This window comes from Schistocerca cancellata, chromosome 1 (genome assembly GCF_023864275.1).
Source record: "Schistocerca cancellata isolate TAMUIC-IGC-003103 chromosome 1, iqSchCanc2.1, whole genome shotgun sequence".
NCBI classification, from domain to species: domain Eukaryota; kingdom Metazoa; phylum Arthropoda; class Insecta; order Orthoptera; family Acrididae; genus Schistocerca; species Schistocerca cancellata.
This window is the reverse complement of record NC_064626.1, coordinates 301334637-301356401: the sequence shown is the minus strand read 5'-3', so window position 1 is coordinate 301356401 and position 21765 is coordinate 301334637. Positions and strand designations below refer to the sequence as shown.

The window sequence follows — 21765 nt, the reverse complement described above, 5'->3', positions numbered from 1 at the left end:
TTCCCACTTATTTCTTATCCTGACCAGGTTCAGCATGTACAAAGTGGTGTCAGCTGAAGAGGGATAAGCTCATTATTAGCAATGGTTGACATTTCCTTCACAAGTTGTTGCTGCTTTAATTTGATGGATATGAGTTGGCACAGCCTGTTTGTACGGTAGTTACCAAGTATCCTGGGCAATGGCAGGAAACTTCCATAACCTGTTTGCACTTGGACATACACACTGTGCACTCACTGCATGTCAACACAAGCAGTGCACATTATCAACAGGGTGTATACTTGGACAAGGAAAAAAATTCCCCAATTTTTCCCAGTTAAAAAATACGCTTTTACTGGGTGAAAATACACTTTTTACTGGGTGAAAATATACCTTTTCCATGTTAAGAGACTGTATACTTTCTCATGGAACTGTAAAACTTATCAATACTTTGAATGGTTAACGTTTTATATGTCTTTGGCGTAGAACTTCCCACCACCACTTTAGAAAATGAAATCCAGCAAAAAAGAGATCTTGGATGGTGTGCAGAACTTGTACGCTACATGTTTCTGTAATTACGAAAGTGTAAATTTGAATTCCACCCAAGACAGCACATTAGTTTCCAAAGCATTGAAATTGAGATTGCGATGCCCTTTTGTAAGCCAATCATAGTTCATGTTGCGTGATCTCGCCAGCCAATATTCAGAGCATAGCACACGTGATGTAGTCAGCCAATAGCAACATCACTGTCAAGTGACGCGAACACACAGGAAGGAAAAGTTGATGGTTTAGATTAATAAGCTACAAGAGAAGCTAAGCTTTCACGTGTAATACTGGTCTTTTTGCGTGTGTTCCACTTTAAGAAACAGCAAAAATGTGCCAGTAAAATTTAAAATAATGACATAAATATCTGGTCTTCTGGGCTCGAAATTCTTCTGACCAGTCCTCAAAATGTGAAGTCGTAAACAAGAGTCAAACGCTCTGTGATTTAAGAAATTCACCGCACTCTCTCACACGTAATGTAATTCATCTTGCATAAAAGGAAATTTACTTTGAAAGTAATGCTTTTCAAACCACCATTTTCCTGAGACCTGTTAGAAATAGGTTCATCTCAGCAGTTACCAGAGTGTACCAGAAAACAGGCATTACTGTGCTTGCGCACCTACAATAGTGTAGGAAACGCGTATGTTCATACGTATGAAGCATTAAGATAACTTACATTATGTTATAAAAGAAACAGGGCATCAGAGGATGCTTCAAGAGCATCAAAAGTTCGTAAACCATACTAAAATGTATAATTTGGCTTGAAGTGCACATTCATATGTCCAGATTCACAAAGAAGTAGGACCCAACCTCATATTACACTTTCCAGGTGGTTTTTGGGATGTATATTTTCTCAGAGTACCTGTACTGTACTAACTCAAGTTTGGTTCTTTATTGTGGCAAAATGCCACATGTGCCAGAAGATGAAAATGTGCACTTGAAATTCAGCGAACCAGCCTATACTGTGGAATGAAATGCTTAGTTTCAAATAAATTGACTGCCTCAGCGGAAAACATTAATAAAAGCCAAATTTCTCTAGCAAATCATCAAAAGTAGCTTCATTGTTCTGCAAGGCAATTATTGCTTGACCGCCAAAAACGTGGAGGAAAAAAAAATCAGAAAACTGAAACGAGTAATATATTTCAGGCTTCCATAATTATGTGAATATATTTTAATTCACTTGACAGCTCTCGGCCACAGAAATCCGTTCTGATTTCATGTGATGTGGAGCTGTACCATAATAGGAAACAGCAAAATCACTAAACATAAACACAGGTCATGTGGAGACTACCCACTTCCCCATACAACTCCGACTGCTCTGCGCATGTGCTAATCTGGCAGCTTGGGTGCGCCAGAAAAAAAAAATTCCAGTTAGCATCAGGCTTCAAGTAGCGGGAAAGGTACTGCTCTTATGCGACGGAACTGCACATGCGCATGATCCCTCTGGCAACTGCTCAAATGAACCTAATGTCAACAGTTACGACGTTATGCTCATCGGAAGCAATTTGTTGCTACGAAGTATTGCATAGTCTTCATCCTAAGGCCTTCAACACATTTTGTTGTTTGCACACGTTTGAGTTTGCAAGATGTCTTGTTGTAAACAGCGCATTTCCTTTGCAACTAAAGTCTTCTTTTGGTATTTTTCTCTTGTTTATGTTTTATTGCTGCAGTATTATTTTGCAATAGTGGGATATAGTAGTATTCTCTGTTAGAGTATTAATTCTTACCATTCAAAATTACAAAAATTTAACTGAAAACTAAAACTATGAAAAATTCCCAAAATTCCAAATAATTCCCGTATTTATTCCCAGTTTTCACCCGGATGAAAAAATTCCCAGGTTTTTCCCGAATTTCCCAGGACGTATACACCCTGTATCATCAAATTAGGCTGTATACAGCCTCTTTGCTGTATGGCTTTACTTATCTGGACTATGCCACATTGCTGCTGCAGTCTTCGTGTCAGTGCGGGTACAGTCTGGTGCATGCTGCAAACCATGCCACACCTTCATAGCTGTGCCTTCTTGCTGTGCTGCCAACGGTCCATGCTGCATCGCTGCGGCATGAAGATGCTACCGCCATCCTTGCCCTCTCGGCACCTAGTGCCACCGTACCACTGGTCCATCAACGCCACCGCCTTTCCCCCTGCCTCCATCGATGTGGGATGTTAATCTATTTTTGGTCGCTGCAATGTACCCTTACTTCTCATCACTGCAACCTTCTGCCACAGGAACTCATTCCTTAATCTAGTGTAGGTAACTGTTTAGACCCTCTGTTGTAACACTGCCAGTCTACATAAATCCTAGCCCTAATACTGTAACTATGCCTTATGCGCATTTGCGTACTTTGCCAGAAATGGCTCCTGTAGCCCCTGCTTCTTTAAATGATGAGGTATATCTTCTCATGCTCTTACAAACATAGCTTAATCAAATGACACTTGAGAAATTACAGAGAAAGCTTGATAAAGCTTCACACGATACATGCCGTGAAACCCTGCAGGCATCAATACAGACTGTTGCAAGCTCCTCCAGAGCCCCTGCAGTGGATCCCATCATGTATTTGGCTAATGTTGCCAGTACTCCCCCAGAAGTTACTTTTGCACCTTCATTTTCTGGGAAACTAGGTGAAAATGTCACTAAATGCCTCCAAAATGTCCATGATGTAGGGGCAAATAAGTTCTTGGCCCAACAACTTTCTTTGAACATATCAAAATTAAAGACTTTCTTTTGATGCATGCACATACATGGAGTACACACATACATGGAGTACGCTGAAATATTGCACGACACAGTCACTTTCGGTGTCCTGGGGTTTGCACAGTGTTACTCTGACAAACAGTTGAATGGAAAAGATTTCGAAGCATTTGCAGATCACATCATAACTGTCTCTTGTCACATTTATGTCTTAAGAAAGAAACAAACCCACAATGATGCACTAATCGAGGAAGCCGAACCGAAAGCCAAAGCAATTGATGGATTCGTATGGAGACTTAATCTGCAGATCTGGAGTGAGATAAAAGTAGCCTCCACCATCTCTCTGCATGAGGCAGTTCGATGCCAGAAAGCAAGATGGTTTGTTTTGACTCCTGCGTGCACAGAGTTTCTATCAATGAAACAACTGCCAGTGGTGTGGAAAGCCAAATAACACTTTAGAGCGTTGTCACACTTCTTGTTGCACAAAATGCCACACTATCGGGTATCCCAGTGATAAATTTTCACAACACAAGAGAAAGTTTTCCACAAAGGGCTCCTCTGCAAAATGATATAAAAAGTGGGAGGTCCCAGGGGAACAACACAAAATGGGGAATCAAGTGAGGGGCAGGCTCTGCCACGTGGTGAATGCAGTGTTAGAAGGTATGCTCAGAGGGAAAAATGTCCATATGTTAGTTGATATCTGAGCTCATGTAAGTGTTTTATTTGTGTCCCAGCTGACAGCATGCACTCATGCCACAGTATATTATAAGTGGCTGAGGTAAGGAGACAATAATACCGCCTGAAACTAGTTTTGTTGATCAGCAAATTACAGGGATACAATATGGGTTTGACATGGAAGTAGTGAGGCGATGCAGACGAGATTTTGAATACTATAGGGAATGATTTCCTGCACCGTCTTCAGGTGATGACAGATTACTAGATGTGTTCTGTTCAATTCCATGAGGCAACCCAAAGTTTCGGCAGTAAGAGCGCACCTCAGCCATGAGGGACTTGTGGTATGAGGTCTTTCCCACAAGCTCCAACAGAATCACTTATGTGGGCGTTAAAAACTACCACCACTATCAGAATCAGTGGAGGTACAGGAAAAATTATCTGGATTGATGTGAAAACTCCAATACTGCCGAGATCGGACTTCCTGATCGATCTGCTCTGGCAGAATGACATTCTCGACTGATTGCAAATCAAATGTTATGAGACGTATAAGTAAACCAGAAGTTTGGAGTAGTAGTTTGTGCTGACAATTTCAGTCAACAAGATATCGAGATCCTACATGGAATGATACTGACAGGTGGAGAAGAGGTTATAGAAACAGTTCAGTGTGAAGATCAGTTTAAGCAAAGTAGGAAGAAGAATTTGACAGTAAGAAAGGTTCATGCGATTATGCCTCTGTTAAGGAATCAGTTGCGAGAGAAGTTTGCACATTTGCCTAAGTCTGATCAAAATCTTCTGTACCCAGTTCTGGAGGAATATGCATGGCTAGTCGAGGAATAGCAGTATTTGCCAGCAACTGACCTTGTACAGCACAAATCCCCATGGTAGATACTAGACTGATCACTCTGAAACCATTTCATTTACAATCTATTGTTGAAGAAACTATTCAACAGCAGATGGCTGCAGAGATATGTCAACCCTCTGCAAGCCAATGATTGTTACATATAGTCATGGTCCTAAAAAAATAATAAATTGAGAAAAATCCTGTTGTCTATACGTCAATATGAGAGCAGTAAACAGTCACCACCCCTGACACTTACCCTCACCCCATATTGATGGAACATTGGGCTGATTAGGGAATTTTAAGCACTTTATCACCCTTGATATGTGCTAGGCTACCACCAAATTTCGACTGCACCACAAGATCAAAGATCAACCCAAAACTGCTTTTGTGGTTCCTACTGGATTGTGTGTGTTTCTCTGTATGCCTTTTGGTCTAAGGAATGTGCCTGCCACTTTTCAATGGTCTGCTGACTTACTATTGGGAGATTTGAAACTTACTACGTGTGTCATAAGTTTGATGATAGAGAAGTGTTCATTTGCTAAGTCACAGGTCCAGTACCTGGAACATATTATTAGTGCAGATGGAGTTCAATGAGACACTATTTTTACAGAAGCTGTAGACAATTTTCCAGTACCTACAAACATTAAGCAGTTGCAATCATTTCTGGGCCTAGCAAATTATTAATGCTGTTTTGTAGAGAATTATACTACGATAGTCAAGTCTTTGACGAAGTTGTTAAAGACGGGTTTGCATTTGAGTGGACATAGGAATGTGAGGTAGCTATGAAAAAAATTAAGGACGATTTAACGAGTTCACCTTTGTTAATCTACCCAGATTTTCAAAAACCATTTACTCTTTCCACAGATGCAGCTGATTACACTGCGGGCATGACTCTTTCTTAGGAATACAATGGTGAGGAAAGACCTATAGGTTATGCCTCTAAGCAGATGAATTCAGCTGTGATTAATGACAGCACCAGTGAGAAAGAGCTTTTAATCCTTATGTTTGGGGGCAATTATTTTAAATGCTAATTATAAGGACACACATTCAGTGTGTTCGCTGACCATGATGCCTTTGTATGGATGTCAAGTTTAAAGGACCCCTTTAGTCACTGAACTTGGGCAATGCAGCTGGCAGAGTATGACTGCACAGTTTGTCACAAGCCAGGCCATCACCACCAAAATGCAGACGCCTTGAGCAACAAAGTCAGAATTGTTCAGACATGATGTTTCAATAGAGGAGATAAAGGAAGGAAAAGAGAGAGATGTAGAATGTCACCCAGAGTTTGTCACACTGATGTTGGTATTCTATATTGCGACCCCCTTGAGTGACAGAGCGGTAATACCTAAAGAATTACAGCAGTGCCTTATGGCAGAATGTGATGATAGTTTGCATGCATGTCATAATAGGTGATGTGCCACAAATGCTAGGATAACCTCTCGCTTTTAGTAGAAAGGCAGACAAACAGCTGTGTGAATATTCAAAACTGTTGCCTTGTGCACAGGGAGTGGTCCCTCCAAAGTAGACAAGGAGTGCCCCCTCCAAGGAATCCCTTTACAGACCCTCCCAGAAGCTACAAAACCATTTCAAACCCTAACATTAGACACCAACGGCTCCTTTCCACAAAGTGCCCAAAATAATAAGTGCATCTTGTCTACTCTTGACCACTTTTTCATCGTTACTTCATTCGAGTAACATTCGCGTACGGGACTGCTGAAATGATCACTTGCACCTTTGTCAATCACATGGTTCTCCCATTCTGAAGTCCTGATACTATATTAACTAACCAGGTTCCAATTTCATGCCTGACCTTTTTGTACAAGTATGTGAACTGTTAAGAATCAAGAAATGGTGCACAACACCCTTTCACCTGCAGGCTAATGGCTGCATCGAACACATCCGTAAGAACTCAGTCTTATTATGTGGAGAATTGGGAAAGATATGACACCAAGTTGCTTTGGCATATAATAGCCGTATGCAAGAATCAATCGGGTATACGTCCTGCATGGCAATTTATGGAAGGCCCATGAACTCGCTGTTTGAACTCTATAAGCTATGACCTGGAGTATAAATGAGTGAAATAAAAAGACTGACTCACTGTACTTTGGAAAGAGGTTAAGCAGAACAATACCGAAACTACTCAAAGACATTTGTGGCACAGTGACAAACCAGCTACAATTCCGCAGCATAAACCCAGCAGTGATCTTGTGCTGCTCCAGAATCCCATAGAAAGAAAGGGAAGTACTAAAAAGTTCACTCCTCACTCCTTAGTACGAGAGCCCTTGCCCTGTTTTATGGGTGAACGCCACAGTAAACGATTCATTTATCTGATCGTACTGTGATAGTGTATTTTGCCCAGCTTAAGCTGTACCATGGCCCAGCTGTTCTGCCGACAGCTGTACTACATTACAAACCTCTGCTCCAAGCAAAAGCAAAAGTGTACTGCAAAGAAAGCAAAGACACTGCCCGCACATCCTCGCTACACCTTAAGAAATAACCACCCCTGTGCCCTAAGATCTATGGACTAAGTGTGTTCTTTAACAGAAAAGAAAATGGTAGAGTACAAAAATGTGAGGATTAATTTACGTACAAGTATGAGAAAGTCTGAAATACCAATCTACTTTGTTGTTTGAACTGTGTGTATAAACATGTATCAGATGGACAAATTTAACTGCAATAGAGATGTATGCTTCCCCTTAAAATGATAAAAGATGATGCTTGCTCCACTTTTATCACACATAAGCACACTCTGCTATAGAATAAATTGTATTGTTAAGGATCAATAACTAGAGCAGTGGAAAATGAACCGTGTTGATTTAAAAATGAGTGAAGTGGTAATCTACTGAACAGAAAAAAGCTGTTACAATTGTGGCAATTTGTGCCAACTAATTGAGGAAAAACTGTGAAGGTATTATTAGGCCTAACATTATCTATCGAGTCAAGCGAATAGCAACTGCTAAGCTACGAATGACCTAGATTGTATTTAGCAAAGCTATGTACTAAGGAAGAAAGGTTTTTACAAATTTTACTGCATTTTTGCTGTTTGGTCTCAATGACTTTGAAACAAACACAAATATTAAACAGAGTTGATGAACAAACATGAATACAACAGATTATCTATTCAAATATAATGGAGTGCCTCTCATATAAAAAAACTAAAGTCTATCCGAAGAGGTATTGGAATACCTAATGGTTCCGACCAACTGGTGTGTCATCCTTAGGTAACAGGTGTAACTGGATGTAGCTATGGAAGGGTATGTGGTCAGCACATCGTTCTCATCAGTTTTCGTGACTGGAGCTGCTACTTCTCAGTCAAGTAGCTCCTGAATTGGCCTCAGAAGGGCTGAGTGCACCCCACTTGCCAACAGTCACTCGGCTGATCTGGAGAGTGCAAGTCCAAGTGCTAGCTAAGCCTGACAGTGCTTAACATTGGTGATCTAACAGGCTGTGTTACCTCTGCGGCAAGGTTGCTGTCTGCCTCTCATACGCTCGCCTGTAATTAATTTCACAGGAACAATTCTGTTCTAAATGAGCCTTGCTCGCAAAGGATATGAATTACTTCCTGGAAGAAAGTCTACCAATTTTATCTTTTCATGCAACTCTCAGCGACACTCAACAAACTTTATATAACATGCTGGTTGAATAAGACTCATCTAGGAAGATATGGTGCTGACCTTTCACAATGGTTCTGCTGACATATATGGTACAGCAAGTTTGATACTGTACCAAGAAACAATTAACTAGTCATTCTCAGTCAGTCTACTACAAAGCTAAACAATGACCTACTGGATACACTAAACATAGAGAAAGTGGAATTACATTGTCAAATTGGTATGTTTCATTCATTAAATAGGTACAGTGTCACATTTAAATAGCAATATCAGTTAAGAAGACTTACAAGTAGTTGAAGTACAATCACTGAAACAACTAATATTACATAAAATAACTGCATTTGCTCAAATTATTTAGGAAACTGATTCTGAAGACATAATTGTCATCCATTTTACATGCCTTTAATGAACCGTTTTGCAACAAATTAGTCTCTATTAAATTTTCCACACTCAGTAATCCATGTTTTTGCAATAATAGGAACCTGTTTCTGAACTACAGAGCCAAGCAAGGTAAAGTTTATTTTTTCGCCAGTGCCGAGAGATGTAGTACAGTGCCACAAGGACTATTATGGGAAATATGTTTGCACTAGGCAGCCATGGATTGTCTATATAACTCCATAACATTTTCCTGTTAGGACACAGCAAAGGAAGTTGAGTATTCCAATACATTTCATGAGGAATGCCACACAGATGTGTCACACTGAGTGTGAATTTATATTGCCCAGGTTTTCCCCTTCTCCATTGTATAGCTGCCATCATGAAAAGCGTGAAGGCTACACAAAACGTAGCCAATCCCACCACAATGAATGCCGCATGCCTTTGTTCAGCCACACCCTAAGACTGCACATTTGACAATTACGAGGAAAACAAACTGAGATGCAACCTTCAATTCAACTTGTCATCCATTTCTAATGCAATCACACAGCAGGAAAAACACAATTTTGATCCCACTGTTGTTGCATTGTTACGTCCTTCTAAAATAGTGGAAAAATAAACAGTAAAATGCAAAGATTTAGTGATGAACTGACTGCCATTTGGAGTAAAGGCCGACAGGTAGCTACCAAATTAACGCCCTGTACTAAAGCTGTATACCAAATAATCTATTCATAGCTCATTTCTTGGAATGTTAAGAACTCTTGCGAGATTTTCTTGTAAGCCTTCTGCAAAATAACGTTCGCTATTCACGGCTCTTTGGAAAGATTTTGTTGGGTTCCACAAATAATTTAATTTCACCATTTAATTCCTGTGAAATAATACTGTGGTCAATTTAGTTGTTGGCTAAACAGAATTTTGTCTGCCCTGCTAAGACACCCGACTGCAATCCCTCCAGTTGGCTTTGACTGTCTTATGTATCGTCATGGTGTAGGTGACTAATGGAGGGCCATATATTAGCAAGGGCCCTGCGACTGTGTGCTTCTTCACGATTCGTCCACAATGATGAAGGTAATCAAACATCTGAACCAATGAAACAGTCCACCCTTAACAGCATTGCAAATAAAATTGCTGTTACAATGAAATCTTATTCAAGCTGCAATCTGAAAAATACTTATCCCTTACTACTGTCTGTAACTTTGTGAACAGATCAAGGTGAAATAGATTGATTATTTATTTATTAGTTCCCAGCTAAAACTCTGAACTTCCAAATCTGACTTTATGTATTCATCCTACGAAGCCACTAAGGCTATCTATTATCATCTTGAAAAGTACTAAATATTGACTAAACACCTTTCTGCAATAGCATAAAAAGAAATTTCACGTCAGCCTTCTGCATGTACCGCGAACCCCAATGCCAATGTTGCTATGAATATTCTTCAAAGTAGCTGCCTGTGAAGCCGCTGTGACGTAAAAACACAAGCAGCCTGGGTGAAAACGCAATCTGACCCTGCTAAGTAGGCACGTACAAACTGCACCACGAGCCAGGTGCTGTATAGCGCACTAGTGACCCAGTACAATAGATTTTAAAAACTTCGTTAATATTAGTCACCATGCACAATTATCAAGCAAGTGATGTGACATTCCTTCTTAATATGCTTACACCTACACCGGATCTACTGGCAGAAAGCATGATTCTGGAGACATTTTACAAACTTTGGGCTCGCAATGAGCCTGCCCCCTGTGCGCTGGACCTATGCAGCCCCTACTGGACAAACACGTCGGGTTTAATCGAACTTTTGAACAAGAGAATGCTAGCACAATACACTGGAATAACGTCTTTGGAGACACAGTCTACATTTTTGTAAACAACAGTCAAGGGTATTGCCTAGTTATCTTTGTTTGTGTGACAAAGCCCATTATGTGATATTTATGTTAATAATAATTGTGATAGTTACCTGTCAATGGCCCCATACACTGAATACCTCCCTGGGCCCTCCACCAATGTGAGACTTGTCCTTGTGTGTTGCAGTCGCCTGTAATTTGTGAGGCCTATTCACCAAGCCTGCCTTTCAGCCAATGGTAGGACCAGCATTGTCTGTTTCGACCGCACCCCTACACCTCGGTGCCTGAGCCCTGCCATGCGTAGCTCAGCCATTGTCTGGCTGACCGTCTGGACCACATCACTGTGCCATCCACTGGCTTTGACAGCAGTCATCCTCCTGACATCGCCCTCATTCTGACGATGTCACATCAGCAATCTCGCATCCAGACCCAACTTACAGGGCCACTTCTCTGTAGTTTTGCTTAATTTTGTAACAAGTTCTATATGGCCTTTGACTTTCACAAATGTCAAAACCTTTAAATTAATTTTAACGGTTATCACAAATCATATGTAAACCAGGCCCCTTTTAAATGATTTGCTATAATCCAATCGCCAAATGTTTCTAGGGTCCCTTATTACTGTAAATGTCAGCAGAACTTTGTGTGGTAACCTTTTAAACTTGTATTCAGTTTTATAATTTGTAACTCACTCTTAGGGCCCATAAAATGGTCCCATGGGAGAGGGAGGAGATGTGTGCAGGGAGTAGTGAACAATTTTATTGAGAGGAAAACTTGTTTTTCAAAATATTTTTCTGAATGTTCTATGTTAAGTGCCTTTCAAATGATGTACAGTATTGGTACTTTGACAAGACAGTGGCTGAACTTGGGCCAGCACAGTACCAGATGTTTTGCATAACATCCATGCTCAGTCCAACGGTAGAACTGCTGACAGATGGACACTCACTGAAGCACCCTCACGGAGGGGGGTGGGGCGAAGTGGAATGAGCTCCATAAATTACAGACAAATTTAAAATTCCTTTAAAAGCTCTGGACTTTTTGTACTTGCCAATAACATACGGAATCAACACAATGCCAAAGTTGGCACATTTCAACACCATTATAGATATGACTAGCAGTTAAGTTATGGTGTTAAATTGCAGAAGTTACTTTGTATTCTTCAGCTGCATTTGGATAAGCTGATCATAACTTCCCACCCACGCCCAGCTTCCAAATTCCATTACTAGTTCTGAATAGGTATAGACAATCATAAGAAAATACATTTTCAGTTGCTGATTACCCCAAATCATTATAGAACTGTTTACTTTTTTTATAATCATAGGCCCAGTTGCAGGTTTTCCTTCAGACTTTTTGCCACAGAACCATTTCTACAAAATTACGTTCAACTGATAGAGTTTGGACTTTTATAAAGGTTTTGTGATTGTGTCATTTAATTCTACAGTCTGTGAGGCAAATTTTTGAAGCTGAACTTTAATTCTCTTAATATCATTAATTGTTGAAGAAACAGCTTTACATTCTTCCATAATCTTAATTCTATTCTCATCTTTTTCAAACCGGTTAATGATCTCAAGCTTTTGATGTATCGTAAGCATAATTTCTTTACATCTCATTTTCACTTTTGTCTTGGGAGGTGTTTGAAAAAACATTCCCACAACAACACTCAGCATTACTGTAAATGTAATATAGAACAGCTCTAATCATGGTTATTCTTTTAAAGAACTACTTTTTAAATTACTGTAGACAACTGGTGCACAAAACAAGCTGGCTGACAGGTGACTGAAACAACTGTTGGCTCTACGTGATCAAACTCTTGAATGAGTCCAAAATATTCAGTTTGTACGAAGCGGTGCCCAATTATTGGACATGCTGGACTGTCGGATGCCAGATTAATGGACTTTTACTGTAGAACAAACTAAATTCTGTTCTTTTTGTTGTAATTCAACTTCATCAAGGAACATAGATTTTTTTTCAATACACAAATGACTTTCGCCACCCACCTTGCATGATGGATCCCATTGGGGCAAGGAAAGATACTCCATGAGAGAGTTTTTCAAGAAGAAAGTTCACAGTTAATATAAAAAAAACCATATAATCCTCTCATATACTTCGGCCTGCAAGGCAAATACAGATTTCTTTCTAAAATGTTTTTAAACACAGCAAACGTACATCTCACAGTTGTCATATTTTATGCTGTTGTGACTTTTTCCAACCGTTTTCCTTAGCTGTTAAACAACCAAAATATGCATAAAATTATCAGCATTGAAATAGTGGTGGATTTTTCTTTTCTTTCTATTTTCTAAAACATATGTGTACAAAATATATTCTAAGTACATCAATAAGCAATTTACTGAATTGTTGAATTTCATATTTGTTTGACTCTCATCTGTTAATGGGTGCCTATGTTAACCCAAAAAATCTTTTTCTCAAATAATTGACAACTGATACATGCATAAACTTTGGAGTCCCTTTCAACTATTGACTGATTTAAAACTGACCATCTTTTTTGATTGTAAAGACCTTGAAAGCACTTATTTCTTTTCACTTATGAAGTGACACACTCTCAGCATATTTACGGTGTTGCTGCCATTGCTGATACAAAGCTTATATTTTTGTGTGCAGTTCCTCAATTCTTGTTTAGGAAATTATGTGTTTTCCGTATAAATCTTCATCCTCTCTCTACCTGTCCTACAGTCAGTCACTAGCCCGTTACATCACCTAATTATGTAATGCTTTCTGAGAATGAATGCAGATAAGGAGATCTAACCAACCTACATTATGTATCAATGAATTTATCATGCAGAAACACTATTTTTTTTTTAGGAAATTTATCTAAAATCCATACAGCGTGCACAATCAGATAAAAATGGAACAATGAACAAGTAAAAATAAAAAGTTTCCACAGAGAAAAGTGTTTGTCCATCTCTAGCAACTATAACCCAGTTCTTCTCTGAGTATCTTTCATCTTATACCATTTGGAAGTCTTTTTTTTCAAATGCCTTATTGGTCACACAAAACTGTTTTAAGTTATAAGTTTGAGAGGCTTTATTGAGTACTACATACTGATTATGCCTGCTGGAAGTATGTTAGTAGTTATAAAATTTGTAAGTGACCAAATGCCAATGTATTAATTTGTGTAGTGTGATATTTCTACCCTTCACAGAAAACAGGTATTTCTGAGACTTGGAACTTGTTTTTGCTGTTGTACTAAAACTTACAAATTAAATGCATTTGGTGACAAGGCAGGATACTAGATCAAAGGTATTAATGACGTACTATAACTATGATTCATAACAGACAGACGTTACTTGAGTATCAGACAGAAGTTTTATGCAATACCTCATATGGGTCATCTTCCTCCTCCTCATCAACATCATCTTCATTGTTCTCATCATCACTCTCTGGATCTAAAAATGTCCACCCACCACTCTCAAAGAAGCCCTCAGGATCATCTGTTATTGTCTTCATAATTTTTGTCCAATTCAGAGACTGAATACCTTCAGTGTATCTTATATCACATGAGCTGCAAAAAAATTAAATTCATGCTGAACAAACAACTGCTGTCACAACTTTAAGGTCAGAGTTTGTTATGATAATGAAAACTGCACGATCAAAACAACAAGCATAAGGTAGGAAATGCAGTCACTTCTTCAATGTGTACACTTGAGAAAGGGGTGGAGATGCTCATCCCTTGGCTGTGATTACACACTAAATGAAATTGTTTTTATCTGAGTTGTAAATAAGCAGAATCTATTGATTGGCATGACGTAGTAGTAACTGGGGTACAGTAGAAACTAGTTTGGTCATGTGACCAGGTAGTCTCATTCTAATTCAAAGCAGTGCGCACTGTTATTTCAGAGTGCAAGTGTACAAAGTGATAACGGAAAACACCTTCATGAGATGCCATGAGAATTGCTGTTACCACCACTAATTTTGATGATAATGAGAGAGGCAATAGAAGATGCAAGCAAATGTTGACAAGAGTTAAATCAATGGTGTGCAAATTACGGAAGGAAGGACACCATGTCAATTTGAGCAGAATTCAAGTATCTGCCCCAAAGCAGAACAAATAAAATGCACACAATAAATATTTCATTGACAGTGTAGAATTTGAGAGCAACTTCTTTGCTATTATGAACAATACAAAGAAAACTGTCTTTGTAGAAACTTCGCGGCTTTTTGTCGCACAAAACTGGACTTCCAGGCTAGCACGGAAACTTAGAGAAGTAACTGCTCCATCTATGGGATTTTACTTTAAAAGGTGTGTGAATAAATTCATTTTTTGATTTTCAGACACACTACACTGTGTTGAAAGTGGCAGAGTTTGACTAGTACTGTCAAATAAGAGTGCCAGGCAAGTCTCACATCTATTGTCAAATATCACTGTCAGGCAATGTCTCATTGTTGTGAAGGCAGTTTCATTTTATTAACTTCTGCTCTATCACTACAACAGGTAAACTACATACTATCATGTAGAAATATACATTAAAAAATTTAAAATATGTACATACGAGGACAAACTTTTGCAATATGATGGTTGCCTACCTACTGCTGCCATACCATCAAAACCTACATACTTTGAAACTTGAATGGAATCTTGCAAAAATAACATCCATAGTCATAATACACCAAGCAAATACTCTCTAACTCAGAAAGATAATGGCTGATGCTTTTTACTGCTAATAAACAAACACAGTGTATATCACCTTGCTTGGTGCAATCCTTTCATTACAACACTACTTCGGTGACTTGCGCATCAACATCACTGCTTTTATACATGCAAGTACCTTTACAGTTGGTACATAAGGCTGAATGGACCTCGTATCAGGCCTTTCCACCCAAAAAAGATTAGAAATATCTTCAGGATTGAAAATAGGATCTTGTCATTACCACCCAAAAATGCTAATCACTATCCCATGTGGTGAATTAAATACAGTTTAGCTTGTCGTGTTATAACATTATAAAACTTGATAGATCATGTACTGCACAAAAAAGTGTGCGACTACTACTGGAGGAGAGAGATGGTGATGGAAAACTGAATATATAATAAAATATTTAACAATATAATGAAAAAGATAGTTGCTACTAACCATATAGCAGAGATTCTGAGTTGCAGAGAGGCACAACAAAAAGGCTGTTGCACAATTAGCTTTTGGCCAACAAGGCCTATTTCAAAATTAGACAACATACACACACGCACACACTCAAGCAAACACAACTCACACACATGACCACAGCCTCTGGCCAAAGACTGCGGTCATGCATGTGTGAGTTGCATTTGGGTGAGTGTGTGCATGTGTGTATGTTGTCGAATTTTGAGATACCCTTGCTGGCTGAAAGCTAACTGTATGACAAGTCTTTTCGTTGTGCCTGTCTACAACTCAGTTGGTCATCTTTACATTGAATACCAATCTATCCTCTTCCTAATATAGTTTGTTCAGCACAAATTTTAAGAAAAAGTCATGCTGACTCATCAACAACTGAAACAGCAGGCGACAAATCATCAGTCACCATTATGGAAAACAGCAAAATTACGTGACAGGTAGTTTTATGGATACTACCAGAAAACCATCGTTGGCAGCTAATGTGAGAAATATAATATGTTCTGTATCTGTTCTGGTTCTAGATAGGTACTTCATTCAGTGGCACTTAAAGACAAGACAATGGCTCTCCCATTTGTAAGAGTACTGAAGTGTATGCCATCCCTGCTTCTTGGGCACTAAATCGACAACGCTACCACCATGGCCAGGCTACCAGTATGTTTTGTTGAGTAATAATTACTGGATGCACCTCTATTATTTCCTGTACACAAGACATTTAGAATGATGAGCAACCAACAAGTTTGTAAATTTCTTCAGACATGTGTATGACGTATCTTTTTATTACAAAGGCATTTTACTTTAGCTGTAAAATTATGTGCATATATGGTGCTCGAAAATGTGCCTGACAGAATAACTTTATTTTTATAATGACATCCCAGACTGCTGATAGGCAGTATTTGAATGGTCATTCATTTTGTTGATTAAGTATGCTAAAGGGCTTCACTTCTCTAATATTATCGATCATGATTTTTTCCACAATCAATTCTCATTTTGCCGCTGCTCCTGAGACTCACCCGGCTCCCACACTATGTTTCACTCCTGGCTGCCACACCTGTCAGCAGAGGCATCTGCTCATAAACAATATTTATATACCGTATTTACTCGAATCTAAGCCGCACTTTTTTTCCGGTTTTTGTAATCCAAAAAACCGCCTGCGGCTTAGAATCGAGTGCAAAGTAAGCGGAAGTTCTGAAAAATGTTGGTAGGTGCCGCCACAACTAACTTCTGCCGTCGAATATATGTAGCGATTCACATGCATGCTTTTCAGGCACAAAGATAAATACTGGCGCCAAAACCTCTGCGTCAGTAAATAAATAAAAAAAAAAAAAAACGGTGGAAGACGAAATTTTTTCTCCGCCCCGAGTTTCGACCACTGCATTTTCATACATTATCCAACGAAGTAAATACAAATTCCGTATTGTTCGACTTCGAATGTAGCAACATTTCAATGTACTGTACTACGAAAATCCGACTGGCAAGACTGTTTGGGATGTTTGTCAATATGGCCAACTCTACGTTCTCAATTTTTTCTACCTATGAGAAGATATGGTTGCTAATAGGAACTTTTATGAATCGTGAATCACATGCAGTATTCTCTTCACCATAAGAATAATACGTATATAAACATTTTGCCATGTATTCTTTCGTGTTTGCTGCTATCTCATTTAAATCCTGTCTGCTTAATAAACTACGAAACTAGAGTGAGACAACAGCAAACGCGGAAGAATATACATATCATTTCATGTTTATATTCGTATTATTCTTGTGCCTAATAGTGATACAGTCAGAAATGAAGCACGTCAATTGAATAGATTTTTAAATCTAAGATGACTAATTTCTGTGCAGAATGTTATGTACTAAAGAGACGTCTGCAAAGATTTTCGAACAGAGAAAAATTTTCGCTAAACTCTCGTTCAGAACATCTTCTATCATACGCAGTCTATTATTTGATTCTTGTTGATCATCGCCAAAGAAAGCAGCAGTGTTAGTAACAACAAATAGCAGTCTCTTGCCATTGTTTCGCTAATGAGACGATTCCTCTCTTTTTCTTTTTTTAATTGTAAGCGGCGGTAGCGCGCACAAAAGCAAGCCACGCCGCGACCGGCGACAGGCCGTAAACACTGATTATCAGAATGCGACAAACAGTGCATGACACAGTACAGTAATGCATTTTCAGTTTAAGAGTGACGTAAACACCTATAACAAAGAAAACGGCACTTATCAGATCAAAGAAAAATAAGCAATCGATCCAAACCAGACGAAGCACGTGAAAAAGGAAGGGTACCCGTATAAATATGGACGGAGCGCCTGACGCATAGCAATGGCTACCTGGTAAAGCCTAACTGCTAAGCTTACTACGCGAACCAAACTACTGTAGCTGTATCGTCATTCATTCGACCTAAATTGTGTCTCATATTACAATGGACCAACTTTGTTTCGATTTGGAGGTGCGGCCTAAAACTTTACTCTCCCCTTGAATTTCGAGTCTCATATTTTAGGTGCGACTTAGATTCGGGAAAATTTTTTTTCCTTGATTTCGAGTCTCATTTTTCAGGTGCGGCTTAGATTCGAGTGCGGCTTAGATTCGAGTAAATACGGTAGTGGTACATATGGTTCACCTATCAACTAGTTACAGACAAGCAGCTGCCTTTCATCAGTTTGGAGTGTTTAAATTAATCAGGTAAAATTTCAAATCCTGAAACAGTATTTCATAAGAAACGACATTTGATTTTTCAAACAATGGAAAAATCGAGGATGAAATGTAACAATATTATGAGAAAGAAAGCTGCTACTCACCATATAGCAGAGGTTCTGAGTCGCATATAGGCTCAACAAAAAACCTAACAGTTAAAGCTTTCGGCCATTGGTCTTTGTCAACAATACACACAAGCACAACTCACACACACGACTGCAGTCTCAGGCAACTGAAACCACACTGCCAACATGTTTTTTGTTGTGCCTATCTGCGACTCAGCATCTCCACTATATGGTGAGTAGCAACTTTCCATCTCATAATACTGTTAAATTTGATTTTTTCTTTTCAATTAATTCATTAATACTCACTTTAGCCACTCCTTCACATGATCCAACATATTCATAGGAATAGCATTTACCATTGCTACTTTTCGATGATAATCTTTGAAAACAAAGATCATATCAAAATTTTTTAAGTGGAATTGTACACGTTCGAAGTGCACCAGCTCCACATCTTCCAAAGTGATGACAAATGGTGGCTAGAAATAAAAAAAAAATTACATTTTAGTTCACACAGTAGACATATGGAAAAATAATAAATGTAGTTCAAGAAATAAGATTAATCAGAATCTATTTTTCTCCAGGTATTTGTTTTCCAACAAGTCACAACCCCATGGTGGCTTTTAATAGTGATGATATATTGTTCCTATCACCACCAAAATGTTTCCTTATGCAAACTGACACTTGTGGAAAATGTGCAATCATGACTGAATTACCACAGAAATGTTAAAGTGTGTGTGTGTGTGTGGTTTGAGGTTTTCGGGCGATAAACAGCGTGGTCATCAGCGCCCAAACGCATAGAAACAGGAACACATGCAGTGAAGGGATGAAGACGGACACCGAACAAGGAGAACGGCTAAAAGTCACAGACCTGACGCAGTTACAAATCCTCACATACAGAGGCAAAACAAGAGGAGAAGAAACGCACTAAAAGAGGAAAGGAAACACAACGAAAAGAGAACAGAAATCGAAGTGAAACAAGTAGGTAATCGTGACTGGCGGACCTCTTACCTAAAGCCTGGGTGAGCCAGTCACCCAGCAGCACATTAAAATCCTCTCCCTAAAATCCGAGGCAACAAATTGGACAGGACACAAAACCGTAAGACCTTAACCACAGATATGCCAAATTTGACATAATAATATAAAGAAATAGTTAAAACACTAATTGAAGTAAATTGCTGGCACATAATCAGAAACAGTTCTGCAGCAACATGGCCTCAATATAAGACAGGTTGCTGCAGGTGTAACTGATGCTCACAAGCCACAATATGATATTTGAGGGAACAACAGTGAATGCTGTTAATTGCATGGTTACAACAAGTTCACCGAATGACATACTGGTAACTGAATGAGTTTATGAAGACTGAAGAATGTTGTTCTTTCGGTCTTCAGTCCGAAGACTGGTACGAAGCAGCTCTCCAAGCTACTGCATTTGTGCAGGCCTAGTCATCTCTGAATAACAACTGCAATATACATTCACTTGAACCTTTTTACTATATTTGTCTCTCGGTCTCCCTCTACAATTTCTGTTTCCCACACTTCCCTCCAACACTAAACTGATGATCCCTTGATATCTCATAATGTTCTTAACGAATGATCCCTTCTTTAAGTCAAATTGTACAATAATTTTTAATTCAATACAGATCACCTCATTAATTATCTGATCTACCCATCTAGTCATCAACATTCTTCTATAGCACCAAGTTTCAAATGCTTATGTTCTCTTCTTGTCTTTGCTGTTTTTCATCCATGTTTCACATCCATACAAGGCAACTCTGTACAAATACCTCCAAAAATGACTTCCTAACATTTAAATTTATATTTGATGTGAACAAATTACTCTTTCAGAAACCCTTTTCTCACCACTGCCAATCTTAATTTTCGATTCTCTCCAATTCACTTCAGCCATCATCAATTATTTTATTGCCCCAACAGGAAAACTCATCTACACTGTTAGTGACTCATTTCCTAATCTAATTCCCTCAGTATCACTTGATTTTATTCAACCCCATTCCATTATCTTTGTTTTAATTTGCTGATCTTCATTTTGTATCTTCCTTACAAGAAACTGTCCATTCCATTCAGCTGCTCTTCCATGTCCTTTGCTGTTTGACAGAATTGCAATGTCATCAGCAAACCTCAAAGATTTTAGTTCTCCCTGAACTTTTAATTCCTTAATTCCTTCTGCAACCCTGTCTCATTTCCTGCACAATCAGTACTTTCCTTTCATGCTTCAATTGTTATAACTGCTGCCAGGTTTCAATAAGAGTTGTATATAACCTTTTCATTCCAAACATTTTCTCTCTGCTAACTTCAGAATTTCAAGACTGTATTCCATTCTACATTGTCAAAAACTTTCTCTAAGTCTACAAATGCTATAAAGATTTAGCCTTTCTTTAATATTATCTCCTAAGATATGTCACAGGGTAAGTGTTGCCTCATATGTCCTTACATTTCTAAGGACCCTGTACTGGTCTTCCTTGAGGTCTACTTCTGTCAGTTTTTCCATTTTTCCGTAAATAATTCTTATCAGTATTTTGCAACTATGAGTTACTAAAATGATAGTTCAGTAATATTCGGACCTGTTTGCTTTGGAATCTTACTTATTACATTCTTCTTGAAGGATGACAGTGTTTCTTCTGTCTCACACGTCTATGAGATTAGGTGGAAGAATAATCCAAGTGAATTCCAGTGGCATGGTAAAGTAAAAGTGACGGGAAAAGTGATATGACAATCTACTTTCTGATGGAACATTAGTAAATGCGCAACAGTGAATATTTGACAACAGTTGTATTATCATTTCATCCACTTTATTAATCTGATTTTTATCTGATGTTTGTACCTGCGAAATGTCTGTTCTTCTAACTGTTAAAGGTTTGAATAAGATGTGTCTCCAACTATAATGCTACAATAGTTAAAAATATTCCAGAGCAAATTAAGTTAGTCGTGAAGTGTGCATTTACGGCCATTTACATTCCATTTTACTGCTATTCACGTGTATAAGCTTTTCAACAACTTTCAAAATATTTTTACTGTAAATGACTGAAAGTAGATAAAAGTTTTCTAAATACTTTTGTTAGGACATTTATACTGCTGCATGAATTATTTCCACAGTATACCGTAATAATATGGGATGCAGACGGTTCACAGGCTATTTAAAGTTATTTATATAATGCTGCATGCTATTTACACATAAATTTATGGAACAGTCTAATCACAGATGTAAGGGTGTAATTCCTTATAACTCGTACAAGAGTTTAAATAAAGATTCTTTTATGCAAACAAAGCAATTCCATAAAACAAACTACTTTCATTTATTTTACAGGGTCATTCCATGGGAAACCCACAAATCAAAAAATAAA

The 21765-nt window shown here is 38.5% G+C and overlaps 1 protein-coding gene across 2 annotated transcripts in view; it reads right to left on the bottom strand.

Annotated features, from left to right (window-relative positions):
* The window catches only part of LOC126172228 (FACT complex subunit spt16), a 155027-nt gene that overhangs the window by 31065 nt on the left and 102197 nt on the right, over positions 1-21765 (bottom strand). For both annotated transcript variants that reach the window (XM_049920862.1, XM_049920863.1), the window contains exons 16-17: positions 18713-18882; positions 13887-14070 (exon numbers count right to left, since the gene is read on the bottom strand). In XM_049920862.1, the coding sequence (XP_049776819.1) occupies positions 13887-14070; positions 18713-18882 (354 nt within the window). The remainder of the gene's footprint in view (positions 1-13886; positions 14071-18712; positions 18883-21765) is intronic.